Here is a 19,385-nt window from a genome sequence, read left to right as displayed (position 1 = left end):
CCTTTTTAAAGCCTATATACGGCATTGCTAGCTGATAGAGCTTAAACCTGGTTAAAATGCAGTTGTTGACCGTTGTGATACTTAAACATGAATAAGACATAAGTAAATAACATATAAAGTATAAAGTACATGGCATAGCTAATGTAATGCAGTTAACACTCTTGAGCCATAGAAAAAAAAAAAGGATTTTGACAATAAACTACGGTGGCTAACTTAGCTTAACCCAACATTGTAATTCAAAAACGTTTAAAATAAAAAATAAAAAACAACCACAAAAAAACCCACCGTACTAATTATATTTGTTTAGTCCCAGACGTTCTGTATTTTGCTTTAAGCTGGCAGTCAAATTTGTATGCGGAAACACCGACCGGGAGGATTTACATCTTTGGTGTTGAGTCTTCTTTGTTCCTACCGCCGCTTCCGGTAGTGCAGGATGCATGGTAGCTACATCTACGTTAGCTGTACCTCGTAAAGTGAAAGCGAAGCTACATGGTGTGACTAGAGTGCCAAGCATCTGGGAAACATTACACTAAAGGTGTGTGTTCTTGTCGACCCACATAACCATAAAGCTTTGCAATGCGTGTGGCGATATGCAGCTCTCAACTCAGGAATAATGTCAGCATATCGGCATAGGGACCAACCATGGAGGGGTGCTAGAGCTAACGGGGGCTAACGTTGGTGCTGCTTTCAGACAGCGGTTTGTGCTACAGCGAGCTTGGCGTAGGTGCCGCTTGCACCATACTGCTTATTACGATAGAAAAAATATATAAAAACAGTTTCAGAAGAAGAGGTGCGTTTATGCTCTGAGGGCAGCTTGTTTAGCTAACGTTGCTGGCTAATATTTGCTACATGCCATAGCTAGCTAATTACCATGGATAAACGGTAGCCATATCTTTAAGCTAACTTAGACCTCGTACCATTTTGTGCATATGGGCTCTCATTGTGTTTATTCTAATAATTTCTTCTTTTTCCGCAGGCTCTGTCATGAGCAACTGAGAACCTGATAACCATCCTGACGGTTTAGCTCCACTCCCAAACCGCGGAGCCCTGGGTGTTAAATCCACGGACACTGTGGGACACTTTAAATGGGATGCGAGGCGGACAGTGAAGGATATCAGATCTGACCGCGGTAAAACACTTTGGATCGTTTTAAGCCTGAACTGGTGTTTCAATGAACGAGAAGGCAGTGGAGAGCCAGCCCCCTGGCACAGACCCCGTGGAAGAAGATGTGGGTGAAAGCACAGAGAAGAAGAGCAGCGAAACAGATAGCTCCCCCGCAGCAACGCCGGCACCCCCAGACTCTCCCAGCATAAAGGAAGATCCCAGCCCAGGTCTCGCAGAAACCCTAGCAGAGGTGAAAGAGGAGACTAAGTCTATTGCTGGTGAACCTCCTGTTGACTGGTTTGAGCCGCTTGAAGATGATGATGACGCTGAGAGCTTCGGCAGATATGATCCAGAGGAAGACAGCCTGGCAGGAGAAAGTGAGAGGAGTGAGAGTGTCGGAGGCAGTGAGACCACCGTCAGAAAGAAATATCTGTAGGTTGAATACGGCTGTTTTGCTTCTATTTGTGGTCGTGTAATAGCGTTGCAACATCCATTTGCACAGCGCTTTTCTCTGACATGCTGGTTGTCTTCAGGTCAGTTAGATTTTATAGTGACACCTGAATATAAGGACTATTATCTGTGGACAAGATATAGATATTTATGTCTGTGTGCAAGCGCAGGACCCAAAATAACACTGTGGGACTTGGCTGAAGCGATGTATCCTGTAGGTGCTAAGGTGCTGGACTGAATACAGTATTTTATATTTTCAGATAATTAGAGGTGTTGCCAATAAAAAAAATAAATAATAATTTATATATATATATATATATATATATATAATAGTTTCGACTCATTTCTAGGCAACAACGCCTCTGTTTTGAAAGAAAGTTGGTATAAAGAGTTCTAACTTTTAAATCCTATCTGCTCTTTAAATTTTCAGTGTTCACGTGCCTCGCCGCAAGCGGTCACATCCAGATGAGGGATGGGTCGAGTGGCCTGTACTTGGAGAAGGCTGGAAACGCAAAGAGGTTGTTCGACGCTCAGGTTCTAGCATTGGCCAGAAGGATGTGTATTACCTAAGGTAAACGCTGTGTAATAGAAATTCCTCACTTTAGGGAACTGATTATTGCTACTGATTTCCTGAATAGATTAGATTCTCATTCACAGCGTCCCGATACGATTCTCTGTCAATTCATTTGGAGATGTTTCCGTTTCAACAATTTTATTTAGTTGTAAATGACATTTTCATAAGACTAATGACATTTGTGGGGTTTCCACAATATTTTACCTCTTGTTGGCTCATCTTGCATATGGCTTTGCTTTTGTGCAGCTCTTCACTGTCGTCATACCTTTTAAATCCAATCAGCTTTCAGCCTAGTCTGTGCTCTCTCAGTCTTGTGATAGTCGTTGTGCAAAACCAGTCTCGATCGAGTCACAATCCAGCTCATTGCCAGAGTCAAAGAGAGAAGTCTGCATGAGGTCTGAGGAATCAAAGTATCACTGGTGAATGGCTGAGTGCCACTGACAGGCCAGTGTTTCTGCTGGTACTGTTTCGCTGTGGCGGCCCAATCAATATCTCTCCACAGAAACAGAGCTGGTGTTTAGTTAGGTGGGGTTGATGACACTGCTCTCTCCTCACTCTCTTAGCTCCATGCTGGGTTATCTTACTTTATCCTCGCTCTCTTCACTTTGAATAACTGCTGCAGTGCAACCTGAGCTTCTCTCCACACTTCGAGGGAAGCTGCAGAGATGACTAGACTATTGAAGACCTAATATAGCAACCACTGAAAAATAACTAGTTTACATCTATGTCAAACTCTGGGGATGTGTTTCTTGGGAGCCAAATAAGTGCACTGTTGAGAGCGATGTTATCCGGATGAGAGGTCTTCACATTTGGGCTCATAGTTGTCTTCTGTTACGCTTTCACGACAGTCTGTCTTCGAAATCTGTCTTTTCACTACCATACGTCTTCGACTGACCTGTTCCGAGCAGGCGTGGGTTGAACAGGCACTGTATCTGTTTAGATAATTATTGTTTGTTTGTTTGTTCATTTACCTCCATAGGCAGAGAGGGAACATAGATTAGAGATAGAAGACAGTTCTCGGAGAGGGACAGATGAGGACAGAGGAAACATGGAGAGGTAATTAATAAGGCAAGGGAACCGGGAGAGAGAGATGAGACAAACGTACGAAGTATGGATGAAACCCTGATTGACCTGATAATACAAGATTAATGCATATGTAGGCAACGTAGACATGCTACCAAGAGGGGAGTCAAAGTGCACATATGTACAACAATGGTCCGATGTTTACTTTTTTCAGTAGTAAGGGAAAACTATTAGAGCTGCTTAGAGCTTGATATTTGAAATGTGGATGCCCACCCATCTGCAGACTTCTGTGTAGGGATCCACTTATCCGACTTTCTCAGTCCTGATAACAAAACCGATACCTGTGCTTTGTGTATCTGCCGATGCCCGATACCTATCCAACCCCTTTGCAACGTGAAACAGAGTGAAAGCTTCAGGCCATTCATATTTGGTAATTTATAGATCTTAAGCTCTTGCTCAGAATGTAAAATCTGAAAAATAGTGAAGCAAGTTCTTGCTGTTTTCTTTGGCATTAGTAGACAAAACTCTGTCAAAAATTGTAATCAGCAGGTGAAACAGTAATGGAAATTACTGTTAGTTGCAGCCCCAACAATTAAAAAAACTCAAAACAATCTGCTATTTTCTAACAACTGTTATTGTAAATAGTATTTATATTGCACATTTCTTTGAACACATAACACCGTCACAATGACCCATGTACACATTTGATTCCACAAGCGCACGCACACTAAGTGCTGGTGTGTCTTGCCCAAGGACAGTTTGGCATATGCTTCATGTACGGGGGATCAAACCGTTAACCCTCTGGTTCATGGGCAACCTGCTTTACCTACTGAGCCACAACCAGCCATTAGGTCCTCACACCAACCAGTACATGACTGAATGCCAACAAGATGTTTTTCGTGGTTATAACTGTCCTTCTCCTTTGCAGCCCGCGGGGGGAGAGAGTAAGAAGCAGAGTAGAACTGACTTCAGTGCTGGAGGGACATCTTGACTTGTCCCACTTTGAATACAAGACGGGCAAATTTTACGATGGAGAGGCACCACCCATAAGAGTTCGACATAGAATAAAGGTACCACTCACATTTATTGTTTAAACCATAAAACCTTGAAGGTTTCTTACAACTTGTGATACAGTTAACTGTCCTCTTGTCGTTTAGAGAAAGATGCGGGAGCGTTCTTCCTCAGAGTCCAGTTGGATGGAGAGAGGAGAGGGGGCAGACACTCCCGACTCCTACCACAGGCTCACCCCAAACCTTGTGACCAAAAATGTCCATTCCAATCAGACGGGCCTCTCCTCAATCATTACAGCAGGGACACAAAACCAAGGCTATCACACTGACGAGCCACCTGTGGATGAGAAAATGGTCAAACTTCCTTTTCCGTCGTCGTCCAAGCCGCTTCCGCTTCCATCTATAAATGGAGAAATTGGGACAGAGGACAGCGTTCTGTGAGTCTGTTGTTACCTCAGTTCACATGTCATTTCAACTTATCACAAAAACTCAAGGGAACAAACAGAGTACTATAATCAGAAGCACTGGCTGGTTGTAGCCAGTGCTAGTACTTGCTGGTAAATGGACTAAGGGTCATTTGTTTCTCTGCAGGGTCTGTGCCAGATGTGGTATTTCCTTCACAGGCACGTGGTATGACAAACAAAGAAAGAGGCCCTGCTGTCCTGCCTGTTGGGGTATGTAGGTATATAAGTTAGCAGAGCCGTGGTTCTGAAGGGAAACTGCATCAGAAATAAAATGAAAAACATACAATTAACCAGGTTAGTTAAGACTAACATCTTTTATAACACCTGTTTATTTCATTTTGATTGCAGCAGAGTCAAAGACAAAAGAGCATCCGATGATTCGTTTCAGAAAGGTAAAGAACTGCAAAAGTACATTCAGCATGTTTCAGAGTCAGTGAAACTCTTCCAGTGCATTTTTCTCTGATATATAGACAAACTGTCTTTGTGTTTGTTTTTCCATATCAACTGTAGTGGATTCCCTGTGGTCAGTGTGTTGGATGCCATAACACAATCAATTGTGGGCAGTGTGCCAACTGCAAGCATGGACTACAGAGCCCGGAGTCGCGGAAACGGTTATGCAGGAAACGTAAATGTATATGTCCAATTCGCAAGGTGAGCGGATATGTGCACCCTGTTATTGTTTACTTAGAGAGTTATTGTTTATGTTCCTTTACATCGGTATATTTTTTCCACGTATATGATCTTCCAGGGCCCCGGGAGTGGAACCTTCATGCAGCAGAGGTCGTACGTTGACATTCCTGACACATTTGACGACAGCATGAGTTTCCAGGTGAGCCACTCCTCTCGGTAGGAGGCTGCAGTCCATCAGGACCAAAACCTCATGTCACTTCTAATTATATATATTTTGAACGTTCGATTTTCCTGACTTATGTTTAACAAATTCCTTCTATGTGTGAACATATGTAGCAATAAAGACGATTTAGATTCTGAGCCTGCTTAATCAAGTCAACCGCAGACACTGAATGTTATACTTTAACTGGTTCTTCTGTGTTTAACTATGTTCATTTCATTTTACAGAGTGAATTTGCAGACTCACAGGTAACTTTTTTTTAATATAAGCACTGTTTTTTACTTTTCAAACATTGTTCCCATTCTCACTCATGATGTGTTATTCACACAGCACCCAAGTCTCAAAAGCAGCGACACAGAGAACTTCTCAGTCAATGTGGACGTTGATGATGAGGACGAGCTATCAACAGACGATGATGACGATGTGAGTTTTAACCCACTGACCTGCTGACAGGAAGACTTGACTGCCTAGCAGAATCATCTGAATTCTGAAAAAAAAAAAAGTGACAGTGTATGCCGCTGTTATATTATTACTCTGGATTTCTTTTTGTTTGAGCCTAATCATGTGATTATTACTTTCAGTGGCATAAAAAGCGGAAGCGGCGTTCCTGTGGTGAATGCAAGGCCTGTCTCTGCAGGAAAGACTGTGGCACTTGCGATTTCTGTGTGGACAAACCCAAGTTCGGAGGAAGCAACAAAAAGAGGCAGAAGTGTCGTCTACGTCAGTGTCAGAGACAGGCAATGGTCGGTTTATTATTCAGTTCTTGATTTTTGCAGATTTGTTGAAATAGTTTTGGTTTCAAATATTCCTCTGCTTTATTTTGGACAGAGACATTTGCTGCCCTTCCAGATGGGACAAAGTGAATTTGGTCCAGAGGGCCCAGTGCTGCCTGGCAGGCCCAGACCTACCTACACATACAGCCGGAAGTCTGGGTTGAAGAGAAGCAAAGGGTCACAGATGGGCTTAGACTCTGACAATGATGATGATGACAGCAATTTACTACCAGTGAGTTTTCAGTGACTTTGGATATTTATTTTGTTTCTTGTTTGCTTCAAGAAGACCCCATCACCACCCAGTAAGGATTTGTTTTCCTCCTTCCTTTGTAGATGAATTGGAGCTCTGAGCTTGCAATAGGGAGTAAACAGTCTTTTGAAATGAATGTGAGAAACCACCAATCATCTATGCAGGTTTGAAAATGGCTTCTGATCACATTGTTGACACTTCAAGCTCATCTTTAAACTAAACACAAGGTCAACTTAATTTTGTCTTTTGGCAGTTGAATCATTCAGATTTTGGAGCGCGCAATGGACTCTCTGACCGAGTCCCTCACATCAGCAACTCTCATCTGGTAAGTTCACAGTCTTATGAGCCATACTGTCATCTGTTATAACAGTCTTGCAACCAAAGATAGCCTGGGACAGGATTCTAACAGTGCAAGTCAAACACAAACTGATTGTAACAGTACAACAAACAAACATATGTTTATTTGTGCTAAACAAAAAGATTTGCCCCAAGCTCTTTTTCCAAAAGTTGGCACCCCGGTTTGGCTCCTTTTTCTGACACAATATGGTCCACATTCTCCTCTGCCTTTCATTTTTTTTTTCTTACAAATAAACAACAGTACTGCTAGGGCTCAGTTGCTGCTTAGCTTCATTGTTAACACTAAAGTGTAGAGTCTGCATACATCAAGCTTGAGGTTATAGCCAGATTTATTAGATCTATGTTGTACAGTGTGGCTTATAATTAACCTAAAATCTCACAGTCTGTAGTCGCCTTTAAATGCATCTGAGCTCTATTGTAGATAGTTGTACATTCCTGGCTGATTCTGTTCATATTATTTCTGTCCAATCTTAATAATAGCACTAAACCTGACTGATCACGAGCCACCACAGCCTCCTGTTTACACTTGCTCTCACAAATGCTTCTGGCGCTGTCCATTTCCTTAGATATCTGCTGTCATGCTGTTCTTTGGCCTGTGGCTCTGGCTCTGTGCAATGAATCCAGGCCCAGATCCAAATCCTTTTTTAGCATTTTTCTCTTGTATGGTGGTGCAGTCCGCACTCTTAAGTGTTCCATTCGGAGGTTGATGAATTTCTTTGCAGTGAATGCGTGTGCGTCAGTTTCTGTCGTCTCAAGGTGGAGGGTTTCACACCAAATTAAGTTCTTGACAGAGTAGATACAGACAGGATGCATGAAGAGATGGACTTGGGTATGAAAGGCAACAAAGACCACTCCCAGAACAGTTTAGAACTGGAGATGTTGCAATTAAATGGTACGCGTTGTAAGCACATGGCGCCAGGCCACGCACAAAAGTTAATTTGATCTCCATGTAATGAATTCATTTTGCTGCCAAGCTGTTTACACTGTCTATTTGTCAACCCCTCTCTTCTTGGCTGTCCTTCAGTTTGTTCTTGTGGTCAGTTGTTTTGCCAGTCACTTGATCAGATGGACACACAATATATAAATAATATTTCAGCTGGTTCATATTTTTCACTGAAGCTATAAGATGTTTACCAGCTGTGCTGTGGGTTGCATATGCAGGAATATACAGTACATACCCACCTCTGTGACTGTATTTATTGAAGTATACAGTTAAATGCTTTTGCCAGACACGTATCGGTGCACATGTTGGAGTAAGCCTGTGGTCAGGCATATTGGAGCATTTACTATACATGCCGAATTTGGTTCCCTCCCCAGATACCCTGTGAAATAACACAGTCTTTGCGTCTCTTCTGTTGTACACCCCAAGAGCAGGGGAAAATGTATGCACTGTGTTAACAAGAAAATATTGTGCTTCAAAACCAACAATACAGCGGTGACTGCTGTGAGCTAATGGGAGACAAATATCAGAAGCAGACAATGCAGTGGACATAACATTATTAGATCCAGAATAAAGTTGCAGCCCTGCAGTATGAACTGTGGCTCCAGGGAAATGCACTCTTGAAATGTGAGGCTGCGTTAGCCAGCAAAACATCCTCAGGATCTCTGACAACACTATCTGCAGTCAAGTGGCACTGGGGGTCATGTTGGCAGCAGGTTTTAACAAGGAAGAAGAGTGTGGGTGGAATAAGTCTCACATTTTGATGCAATTCAGGGTTAAGTTTGCCATAGTTGGTTTAAAATTGAAAGTTTAACTCGTGGGTTTACCTCTGTCAATAAAGGACCAGCAAAGCAGATGGGATGCAGAGAGATCACACACAGCCAGAGATGGTCCGAAGCAAGTTGAAGACGACGACGACGAAGACGATGAGCTGCCAATGGTAAATGATCTGCTGAAACTTGAATAACCACAGACACCAGTACAGTACATGTATGTATTTTCACTCTCTTGTTGTCCTGCAGATAACACAGATCTTCAGTTTGGCTGATAGTTCAGGTGTGGGTGGTGCGGACGTAGAAAACCAGCTCATGAAACTACTAGACTCTTTGCGCTCCTCTGTGCTGCCGATCCTATGGTATGCTATAATGGTGGACGGCCCACAGCTGCAGCTCATCCAGTGTTCTAAGCAGTCCAGCATGACTGACACTATAGTGCTGATAGACCCAGGCTTCTGCTACCAGGTCACCGTTCAAAAGCAGCCGCTCCTCCCCACCCACCCCCTGTACGACAACCACCCGCCTCGCCTGACCTCCGTGACCGACGTGGTCAATCTGCTTTTAGGCCTGGAGAAGTACACTGTGTGCCAGGGACTGCCCCCCACAGTACCGTTATTTCGTCACAATCCCATCATCCTGGAGCGGGCATCGACGTGCGATTTCTTGGTTAATAAGAACATGAGCATTTGTGCTCACTGCAGAGCACTTCAAGGACTTTAACAGAAAGAAATAACACATTTGGGACCACAGCCGAGACCACCGGTTTTCTGGTGCTTTTTCTTCTGGTGAGAATCTTTAGGAAATCTTACAGACTTACCTCTGGACTGTAATAGTTAGACTTGATTATTTGATGAATCACCAAAGGTATTGCGGGAGCTGTGACTTTATAATGCAGACGTGTGTCTTCTCAGATATTTCATTATGTTGGTGTAGGGCTTTTCTGTGTCATTGTTAAGTGTCAAGAGTCTGAGCTGAAATCCCATTAGCCCACTGTGTGGTTAATGTGCCGCTGGTTATTCCACACTCTCACTTGAGGTATTTCTCTCACACTCTCACTATTGTTACACATTTAAGTGATCATTTCCCCTCGACGTTTGTTTCTCAGCATTCACATGAACCTATGTCATTAGCAAAATGCCCAATTATCTTTTCACCAGCAACATTGGCCATCATAAGTTTGTCCTGCTGCCTTTGTAGCAGTGCCATATTTAATGGAGTTAACCAGCAGACTTAGTGTTTTTGGGGAAAATCAACAAGTTGTGTTTGCATCTTGCCTGATTTTCCATTCAGAGATAAGAATTAGAATTATAGGATCATTTGCACTTTGTTGACGTTTGCTTGTTATGTAGCATTTTGTATGTTCATTGTGTTCATTTATTACAGTTTCATCAGGTTCATCAGATGCTTTGATATTTTTCTTTTCTATGCAGGAATAATGTCACGTTTAACCCTCTAAATTATTTATGCAGTCAAGATGATTGCCGGTGAAATAGGATTGTGTTTGACATAAGCTAATTTCAGTGCTTATGAAAACCTATTCAACACTCATAAGCTTTTTTCATTTTTTAAAATAAGTTTTTCAATAATGAATCATCTTGGAATGGAAGATGAATCTTCACAAATGTACTAAAATTCATACACATATAAAGCAGCAAATTTGTATCTATCCCTGACAGAGATAAATCCAGATTTGGAGATCAGTGATGTCCTCATATGGCTTCATGGCTGAGCTCAGGGACATTGTTCCGACACCAACAGCTGTGCTGGTTTTGAGGTGGAGCAAGACAAAGCCACTCTTTGAAAAGATTGAAGTAGAGATTGGCAGAACACACAAGTGGTACTAATGGAGTCCAGACATCGGCAACATATACTTGAGAAAACCCCTAATAATTAGAACAGAGTGTGCAGTTTTGCACAAATACTGTCTCAGAGGTGTTAATATTTGTGTTATATGCACTTGCTTGCCAGTTCATTAGGTCAACTAGTCAAAATGAATGCACGATGTAACAGTCCTGCACCAAACCCCCCTACCTGACTGTTATAACAGTTTATGTTGAAAAGAATTAAGATCATTTTGTGTTTCTGTTATTTAGTCTAGCCCACTGACTAAAATGGAGTTGTCAAAGCAATAGAAACCTGTCTCAGTAGAACACAATAAGATTCAATAGTACTACAAACCACAGCCTCCAAAATGAAAGCGAAGATTTATTGCAGGACTGTTATGCTAGAATGCATTCGTTTTCAGTTATGTACCTAATGACTTGATAAGTGAGTGTATTTTAATTTTTAGATTAGATTTTCAAAAAGGAGGAGGGTTATTTTAAAAGTACTGCAGTCACAGCAAATTACAAATTTAAACCAAGAAAAAATTTAGTAAGATGAACAAAATGTCTCTTTAGCAATGCTTAGTAAACACTCCTCACGCAGCTGTGACGCATTTAAACCAAAAACCCAAGAAAAATTAAAATTTTCTCACACATTCAACAGCACTTCTGGATTGTGGCTGATACTTTCACAGAAGCTGGTTATATTTGGCAGATTTAGCATGTTGGAATTAGACAATACTGCAAACAGAGCACCTACACTTCTTCAGTATATGCTTGTGTAATGTATTCTCTAGAATTAAACTGATGTTGTGGCCATAAATCATTTTACAAATAACTAAGTATTTATTAGTTTGTTAGAAGTGTGTTAGTCCTGCTACAACCACGTCCTTCCATTTTTTTTTTTTTTTTTTGTTCTTGTTTGACACTATTACAGTATTTTAAACCTTCTGATAAATCTTTTAAAAAATTGTACAGCAGTTACATTTTTCTTCTGTCCCCCTTTTCAATCAGACGTTTCAGAAATAGGTCAGCGACTTAAATAATGTGAAACCTTATGCATTATTGACATTTATATGATTTATTTTTATTAGCTTGTTTTCCTCAAGAAATTGTGCAAATATTGAAATATCTGGGGTCAGTGAATTCTTGAAAAAAGATTGTTATTTAGTCTTGGAATTAAAACTTATGTGAAGAATTACACAAGTGTTTTCACAGTTCCTTTCTTGGTCTTTCTGGAGAATGTATGCTAATAAACTTTTCTTATTTTTTTATTCAGATTTCTTTTAAATCAAACATTTATTTATTACATATGTTTGAAGCACAGTCTGAGAAGCTTTTATTTTGAGTGACAGTCCACATGCTTCATGTGGTTATTGTTGGGTCAGATCGTTGATTTTAATAGAAAAGTGTTGTTTCTGTGGAAACCACAGAATACCTTTAAATTAAACCAGGCCTGTATTTAATATTTCTCAAGAGACTCCAGTTTGTGGTCCAATGTGTCGTCTCTAATGCTGTATGAAGGAAATTGACTTACTGTTGCTTATGTATAAACATTTTAATTTATTGTTATTCTAATTCTATTCTATTCTTCATTTGAGCCTAAAATATGCTTGAGATTTTGAAACTTTAATTTTTAACAAGACTTGAATTGTGTAAGCCAACATGCATGTGTAACACTGTACAAAACACATTTTTCTTCTGTAACCGTTTGTCCTGTGAAGAGTCGCGCGGGGTGCTGGAGCCTATCCCAGCTGTCTTTAACTTAGTTAAATATTATTAATATTCTTAAATATTGCTTAGTTACTAACTTAATTAAACAATAGCCTTTGTTGGCTTTCTGATTGGTCTGCTAACCAGAGGACTCCTACCCTTTATCAGGGCCTGACTTCCTGTGTTGCTCTTAAATCAGACCCATAGACTGTATGGTTAGACAAACCGTGTCCATGTGGGGGCCCAGTCCTGTTGAAATCTAGACTCATGGAAGCCTGGAAACTCGTTATTGTGATTCTTTAATGAAAAAGATACAGTCGACAAGTGAATGTACAGTGGGGGAAATGACCACATAAAAACTGAAAAATGGTGGAAAGACTAGTCATTATACACTGTTGCCCATAAAGCTGGAAGAACATACTTTTGATGATTGTGACCATTTGACTTACATAAATGGCAATAAAAAGAGGATTGTGTCTTAAAAAAAAAAACAACTTTATGGGCAACAGTGTACTTCCTAATATTAGCACAGTTGGTAATGATACCTGTTTTACCTTTTAGACTCAGGTTTCAGGTTTACAATGGACCAGGATTTCCATGGAAAAATGTTATCCCATGGATATGGATATTGTTTATCTAACCTGGGAACAGCAACATAGGGAGTTAGAACTTGACACAATGTAGCAGGGGTCACAGTCCAGTCAGAACTACTAACGACAGGACGACTAAGAATCTAGACATGCTAGCTAACTACATAGTTAGCTAACTTGCGTTTTATGGTTAATTTTGTCTTGGATCTGGCACAACCCTTAAACAGTACAGTTTTTTATAGATTCTTATTTTTTTTTTTTTTTTTTTTGACTGTATAAATAATTCTGCAGTTTCCTCAGAGCCATCCACTATTATCTGTGGCTCTGAGGTGGAAAGAGTGGACACCTTCAGATACCTGGGATGACCATCTCACAGGACCTGTCATGGACTCATCACCTGAACACCATCGTGAAGAAGGCCAGACAGCGTCTCTACCTCTTCAGACGCCTCAGAGACTTTAAGCTCCCTCTCGAGGTGCTCAGGAACTTTTACACCTGCACCATCGAGAGCATCTTGTGTGGGAGCATCACCACCTGGATGGGAAACTGTACCAGGCAGGACTTCCTGGCCCTCAAAAGGGTGGTCCATTCAGCGGAGCGGACCATCAGAGCCCCCCTCCCCAACCTGCAGGATATTTATACCAAACATTGCAGGTTAAGGGCCAAGAAGATCCTGAAACAGCCCAGTCACCCCGGACACTCTCTCTTCTCCCTACTGCCATCAGGTCGGCGTTTCCGATGCCTGAGGACAAAGACTGAGAGGCTGAAGAAGAGTTTCTATCCACATGCCATCCACCAGCTTAACTCTGAACCTTAACTGGACTTAAATACCACTGGACCACTGCATTTTACTCACATAGCTACTGTAAATGTGTGTATATATACAAACTACCCCCCCTCTAAGTTTACACTTGAGTTTTACAGTCTGTATTTTATTCTATTTTTCTCGGTGTACATTTACACTTATATTGTTTACCTTGTGTGTTAAGAAATTAGCAATTACTACTGTTTTACTGTAGTAATTTTTTTTTTTTTTTTTACTACTGGCTGCAGGTACAAGAATACACCTCACTGTGCATTGTACTATGTATAACTGTGCATGTGACAAATAAATATATCTACCTATCTATCATTGAAAACATGTTAAATTGTCTTCAGATGATAGTCGGATTTGTATTCTGTATATATAGCTATAGTCCGGTTTAGCGGGGTCTTCGCCTCCGCACGTGAGCACATGCTAACGTCTTTTTTTTTCTGTTCAGCGTCACAGCGCGCGTGCCCATGCAACAACTGGCTAGTATTTGTGTTAGTGGATTAAGTGGCGCACACCGACGGTATTAACATCTGGGAGGGGCGTCGCTGCTGCTGTGACAGCGTAGAGTCAGTTGGCTGTGTGAAATAGAGGGTCTTCATCCGGTGCAGAAGGGAAACCTTTCTTCTCGCTCTTAAAGCAGGTCTGCTGAGATGCGCAGGGCTCCGACGCAGCGGAGGTCGCGACGCTGCTGGTGAATTACAATTGGGATACGAAGCCACCATGAACGTGGGGGATGCTTTTCGCGTATTTCCACTTAACCGAGCATTTCGTTAATTAAAGCCTGCTTCCCGTGAAGGATTATACCCGTGGTCTCTCGCTGGAATGATTTTTCTAAGCTTGGTTTTTCTACAGAGCACCATGGAGACCTCCGAAGGCATCGGTCATGCTCTCTGGTAAGCGGGGCTTCTGCTCCAAGATGTCCTTCTCATCCTCACTGGGCGTATTAAGGAATATATTTTATATTAAATATGTGAATACATAATAAATAGATTAAGTAAAAACAGAGCTCGACCCAAACAGTAGCCTCCTATATGTTCATATAGAAAACACCACATATGTAAATATACATTGTAGCTTCCGACGGGAGGGAAGGACGGGTTTGTCAGTGACACACCTGCGGTATGTTATTGCTTCCATTAATTAGACCAGTGTGTTTGGTTTTCAGCTGCTGTCTGCAACGACTATGCAGATGCAGGATGGCTGCTGCCTCACAAGCTTCATGTGGGAACACATGCTGTAGGATTTTACACTGAGCTGCACGTCTGTACAGTAGATGCAGGCACTGTATGAAACACGTCTCCTTCATTTGTGCGTGTTCAGAGAGCACTGGGACACTTTGCCTCTGTGGTCAGATTCATTAAAATGCAGGAAATGCCAGAATTGCAACTGAACTCAAACAGCAGCTTTAGTAAAAATAAATAAATAAATAAATAAATGTAAATAAACTCAGTGTCAAGCTTCTTGGGAAAAGACAACTTCCCCCTGTTGCTGCATTGTTGTGGAGCATAACAGACAGAGGCGTCCTGCTATCTGCTCACTCGGGCCTTATTGGTCTGTTCTCATTTGTGAATTGAGCTTGTTCTCATGCAGCAGTGTTAAGCCCATTATTAACAGATTCCTGAGCATGGGTGTCTGGGACAGCTCATCCAAATGTGTTGTGTGGGTCAGTCAGTGCCTTGAGGGTGATTCATTGCCGGCCCACCTTTTGGTGTATCTGGGAAACACCTCTCTGTTTTCAGAGGAGGATTTTCCTTTCAGCTGCCGAGCATTTGTGAAAGTGCTGATTGGTCCCATTTTAGGGCTGTTGAATTAGCAGGGGTCGTCATTTACAAAGAGGTTTGGTTTGTTGTTTTATTGCAGGGCAAGCTTGGATGCCATTCATGTTCAGTTTTGTTTGTTTGTTTTCACCCCTGCCTGTTTGCAGTTGCTTTCAAATTGGTAGCATGGTCACATTCCCTGCGGTTTCCGTGCTATTTTAAGTGTTACGATTCAATCTAATACTGTGAAATTGGACCTTGACCCAGATTGGTGCCAACACAGTAGTATTCTTTTGTCACTTTGTTACATCAAGGTGACACTGCTCCTTTTGTGATGCCTTTAAGACATGGGCTGACACATTTGGTTCAGTAGGAGGTGACTGACGAACATGCAGGTTTAGTACAGAGAGTAACAGTCACACACTCACCTCCTGATCTGGATGAAGTCCTTTCAGCAAGTACTTTAATCTGTATGTTTGGCTGGATTACAAATTGAAAATATGCTTTTAAGCTTCATCCAAAGTGTCTTGATGCGTAAGTGTAAGCTCAGGGAATCAAGTCCCAGATTTAGCAGAAATGGTGCCACAGACAAGAGACAGAATTCACCCACATTTCCTCAAAACACAAAAAAATCTAATGAGGCTGTGTGTGCATTAATGAATGTAACTACATGGCTGTGGCTGCACTTCATAAATCTGAACAAAATGAGAGCTCTGAACTCTTTCCAAAATCAACACAGTGAATTACAGCCACCGGGGCGCACAGAAACTTTGGAATACATAGAGAAATCCCTCCAGGTGTTACAGAGCAAAGGAAAAATGTATAGGAATAATCCCCTCGGACATTAGAGGCACATTCCTTTCTTTATTACTCCCCCCACCTCAGCTTAGCAGAATCCAGGTGGATAGCAATCACCAGAGTGACTTTGTTTTGCCCGTGGTAGCTGTGTCAAATGTGCAAAGGTGAGCGTCAAGGCCAGGGAGGAGAAATGGAGCCACATGATTGGTCTGTCTGAGCTAAGCTGCCCGGCTGTGTGCTGATAAGTGCACTGTAAATCAGTATTTCATGGATATGAAGAGCGCAAGAAGAGATCATATTAGTGTGGTGGGGTTGATGGGGTCACCTGACCTTCCGTAAGCCCTGCACAGCTCTTTGGTTGGAGTCGCTCAGGTGGAGGTGGTACAGCCACATTTGAAGACATTTCAAAGCCACGCAGTCTGAAGCACTGTTTCCCAAGTTCTGACTCCTTGGGACCTGGTGTGGGACCCTCAAGCATGTCCAACAGGGGCTGTATAGTTCTACCCCAGCTCTGGTTACTGTGTCTAAGTTGACAACAGCAGCAGCTGTGTCAACACCAACAGTCAACACGAGGGCTGCCCGCCTCACCTGTTTATAGTGAGCAGGAGGTAAGACTTCAGCTGCTCTTTTGCATCTCAGCTGCTCCACACTGAAAGAGACCAACAAACATACCGTGCAACCGCTATGATTCAGAAGCATCCACCGTAACATATAAAGACACATGCAGCTGTAAGTCATGAATATTTCTGTTAAACAAATTCCGTTGACAGCAGCATCTTGTATCTGAGACTCCTGGCCCAGATAAAAGCTGACAACAGAGAGGGAATCTCTTTAAGAGCTGGGAGGCATCGTGTTTATCAAGGGATGAGAAAACAGGATATAAAACAGTTGCCTGTAGGAATTTAGCTTTGCTGTGAGTTTTGTTTTGCAGTCTAATAGTATTACTTCTAAGCTGAAGTGAGAGCAGTGCAGTTCCCTGTGTGGACATGGTAGGATCTGTCCTACCTTTCAGGCTTCAGTGTGTAGCCTGTCGGACTTGAATATTAAACTCCTCCCTGATTTGCATTCGTGTGATGCGAGCTGCACAGGAGCAGCTCACTCTCACCGCACAGCTCATGTTTTAATCAACATGGCTCCCCCAGTGCTATCTGTACCCGCCCTCCCCCCCTCCACCCAGCACACACAAAAGCTAAGTCAACATGTGTTTGATGATGTTGTGGCGTTCAAACATTTCATGCTCCTATCTCCTCGGATCATTTCTTTGATGCTGCTCTCCCTGACTGTTGTTTATCTGATTCTTCATTGTCCCGCCATCTCTCCTGCAGGCTTCTCTGTGGAATGTGATGCGGCCCGCGTTGTCGTACCTGTACATCTGCACACCAGATGTTTAAAAAGTTGGCGCTTGGCTTCACCCAGCGAGCTTGACGGAGCCCTACCAGGTGTGTTATTAGTTAGATTTGGTAGTGGTAAAAAAATGACCTGTTGCAATTGGTCTTGACTGTTCCCATAGCACTTGACATAAAGCCATTACTACTAGGGTGCTTAGTCGGAGATTGCAGTTAATTGTGATCCTTTTTCATTCACAGTTACACACACCAAGCCCATACAGATAGAAAAGGTAGAATTACAGTAGTAATTCAGGATGTCAAATAAAATTGCTTCTTCCAGAGTTGATGTGGTACACTGCTGTTATAGCATTAGATGCTGGTGGTGTTTGCAGCTCTTAAGAGAAGTTAACATGAACAGATATCAGATAGTATTCATACCAGATAACGCAAGGCTTTATAATTAATGAATTTAACCTTTTTTTAAAAGAAAAAGAATGTGTAATTTATCAGCTCATATGTTACGTTATAAAAGACAAACAAAATATATTTTGTTGGTTAAAGAGTGCAGCAAAGTAAGTTAACTCAGAGCAGCACTGAAGTCAAAGGATTGTTAGTTTTATGAAGAGGTATCTGGCTATGTCTTAATGAGTGTAAAGCATAGCACCACATTTCCAGGCGAGTGTTGCTTGCTGGACAAAGCCATTCTAAAGAGCCATGGCAGCCTTTTGGCTTTAGCATTCAGCTGCCCAGCAACTGTCCTGAGGGATACCAAATGTCTCTGTCTGTCTTCTCCTGACTGTTTCTCTCAGTGGATTTACTGCTCTGCTGATCAACAGTCATACATAACACTGTATTGTACATTCACAGGTGAAAATCCCCCTCCGTGTATTAGATTACTGAAAGTCCCATGATCATGAACTCGGGGTTTTAACGGGATTCATGTGATGATCTTTTGTCTGAGCGGCGGCTGTAATTCTGCCACTTGTTTGTGTGAAAGGCTCCTACTAGTCTGTCAACGGGAGGTCAAGCATGCTGGGGGTTTTCACACGAACAGGAGCAGACAGCAGTTACTGGTCCAGTTCCAGGACAGGAGCCAATGCAAACTCAATAGAAGTATTTCAAGTATGTTTTCACAGAAAGTGAGCCTCTTGCTTTATGATGTTTGAGTCAGGAAAACAGTACACAGTGTGTTACTGAACCTAAAAAGCAAAATGCTGGTCGGTTGTGAGCAGAGCTTTAAAGGCAGCTACTCTGTTCTAACTGACAGATAAATATTTCCTTTTGAAAGATGTGACGCTGGCCGAAGCAATCTTTGGAAGGGTAATTTTGATCCAGCCCTTCAGGCCTTCTATCTAGATTTGTCGGCTGAATGAAGTCGTTTTATGATTTACTCGATTGGCAAGAAGACAGCAAGATGCTTGTTAATGGCAGCGATTTGCTAGCAACAATGAGTGAAAGGCTTTGGCAGAAAATGCTACCTCTATTTTTGGATGTCAATTCTCTATTGGGGATACGAAAAGAGGCTTTATTTGTAATGAACCATTGATATGTAGGGAGACGTGCACATGATCACTTGATACAGATGAGTGGAGACTAGATTCAGTATATAGACTATATAGAATAAGATTTGACTTTGTAAGAACATACAAAGGGAATTTAGTGTGAACCTTGATATTTATGACAAGAGCTAAGAGGAAACGTGACTGAGCACTGCATTTATTTTGCTTTGTTATTTATTCCACCGCTTTGCTTCTGTTCCTCTGGCTTCGTCTCTTTTTCGTAGCGGTAGCTGTTGAGCTTTTTTGAGACATGAAACACATGGATTAGGTTTCTTTCCCTCTGTGTCTGTATATATATTATTAATGTTACTTATCCTGTCTCATTTTTCCTTCTCCTTGCAAATTAATTAGTTGCTAATTGCACATAAGAGCTATATTTAGAGTGTGGCACACTTTCTGAATGCCCTGAGTGCAAGTTGTGATCACACTTTT

General features: G+C 41.8%; 1 protein-coding gene across 2 annotated transcripts; it reads left to right on the top strand.

Moving 5' to 3' along the window:
- Positions 1-116: 116 nt before the first annotated feature.
- LOC311486812 (uncharacterized protein) lies at positions 117-11,903 on the top strand. Of its 2 annotated transcripts, XM_084542824.1 has the most exons (17): positions 117-535; positions 977-1,536; positions 1,985-2,125; positions 4,080-4,221; positions 4,309-4,598; positions 4,753-4,835; positions 4,974-5,017; positions 5,136-5,276; positions 5,374-5,454; positions 5,703-5,723; positions 5,806-5,898; positions 6,057-6,218; positions 6,304-6,480; positions 6,582-6,662; positions 6,752-6,823; positions 8,637-8,735; positions 8,818-11,903. In XM_084542824.1, the coding sequence occupies exons 2-17, from the start codon at positions 1,172-1,174 to the stop codon at positions 9,289-9,291; spliced, it is 2,466 nt and encodes an 821-aa protein (XP_084398950.1). In that variant the 5' UTR covers positions 117-535; positions 977-1,171; the 3' UTR covers positions 9,292-11,903. The 2 variants fall into 2 exon arrangements, with proteins under 2 accessions (XP_084398950.1, XP_084398951.1); XM_084542825.1 differs by lacking the exons at positions 117-535; positions 977-1,536; positions 1,985-2,125 and adding an exon at positions 3,114-3,184.
- The last annotated feature ends 7,482 nt before the right edge of the window (positions 11,904-19,385 follow it).

The sequence above is a fragment of the Chelon labrosus genome (assembly GCF_963514085.1).
Source record: "Chelon labrosus genome assembly, chromosome: 4".
NCBI classification, from domain to species: Eukaryota; Metazoa; Chordata; class Actinopteri; order Mugiliformes; family Mugilidae; genus Chelon; species Chelon labrosus.
Note: the sequence above shows the minus strand (reverse complement) of the source record. Positions and strands in the feature narration are given on the sequence as shown.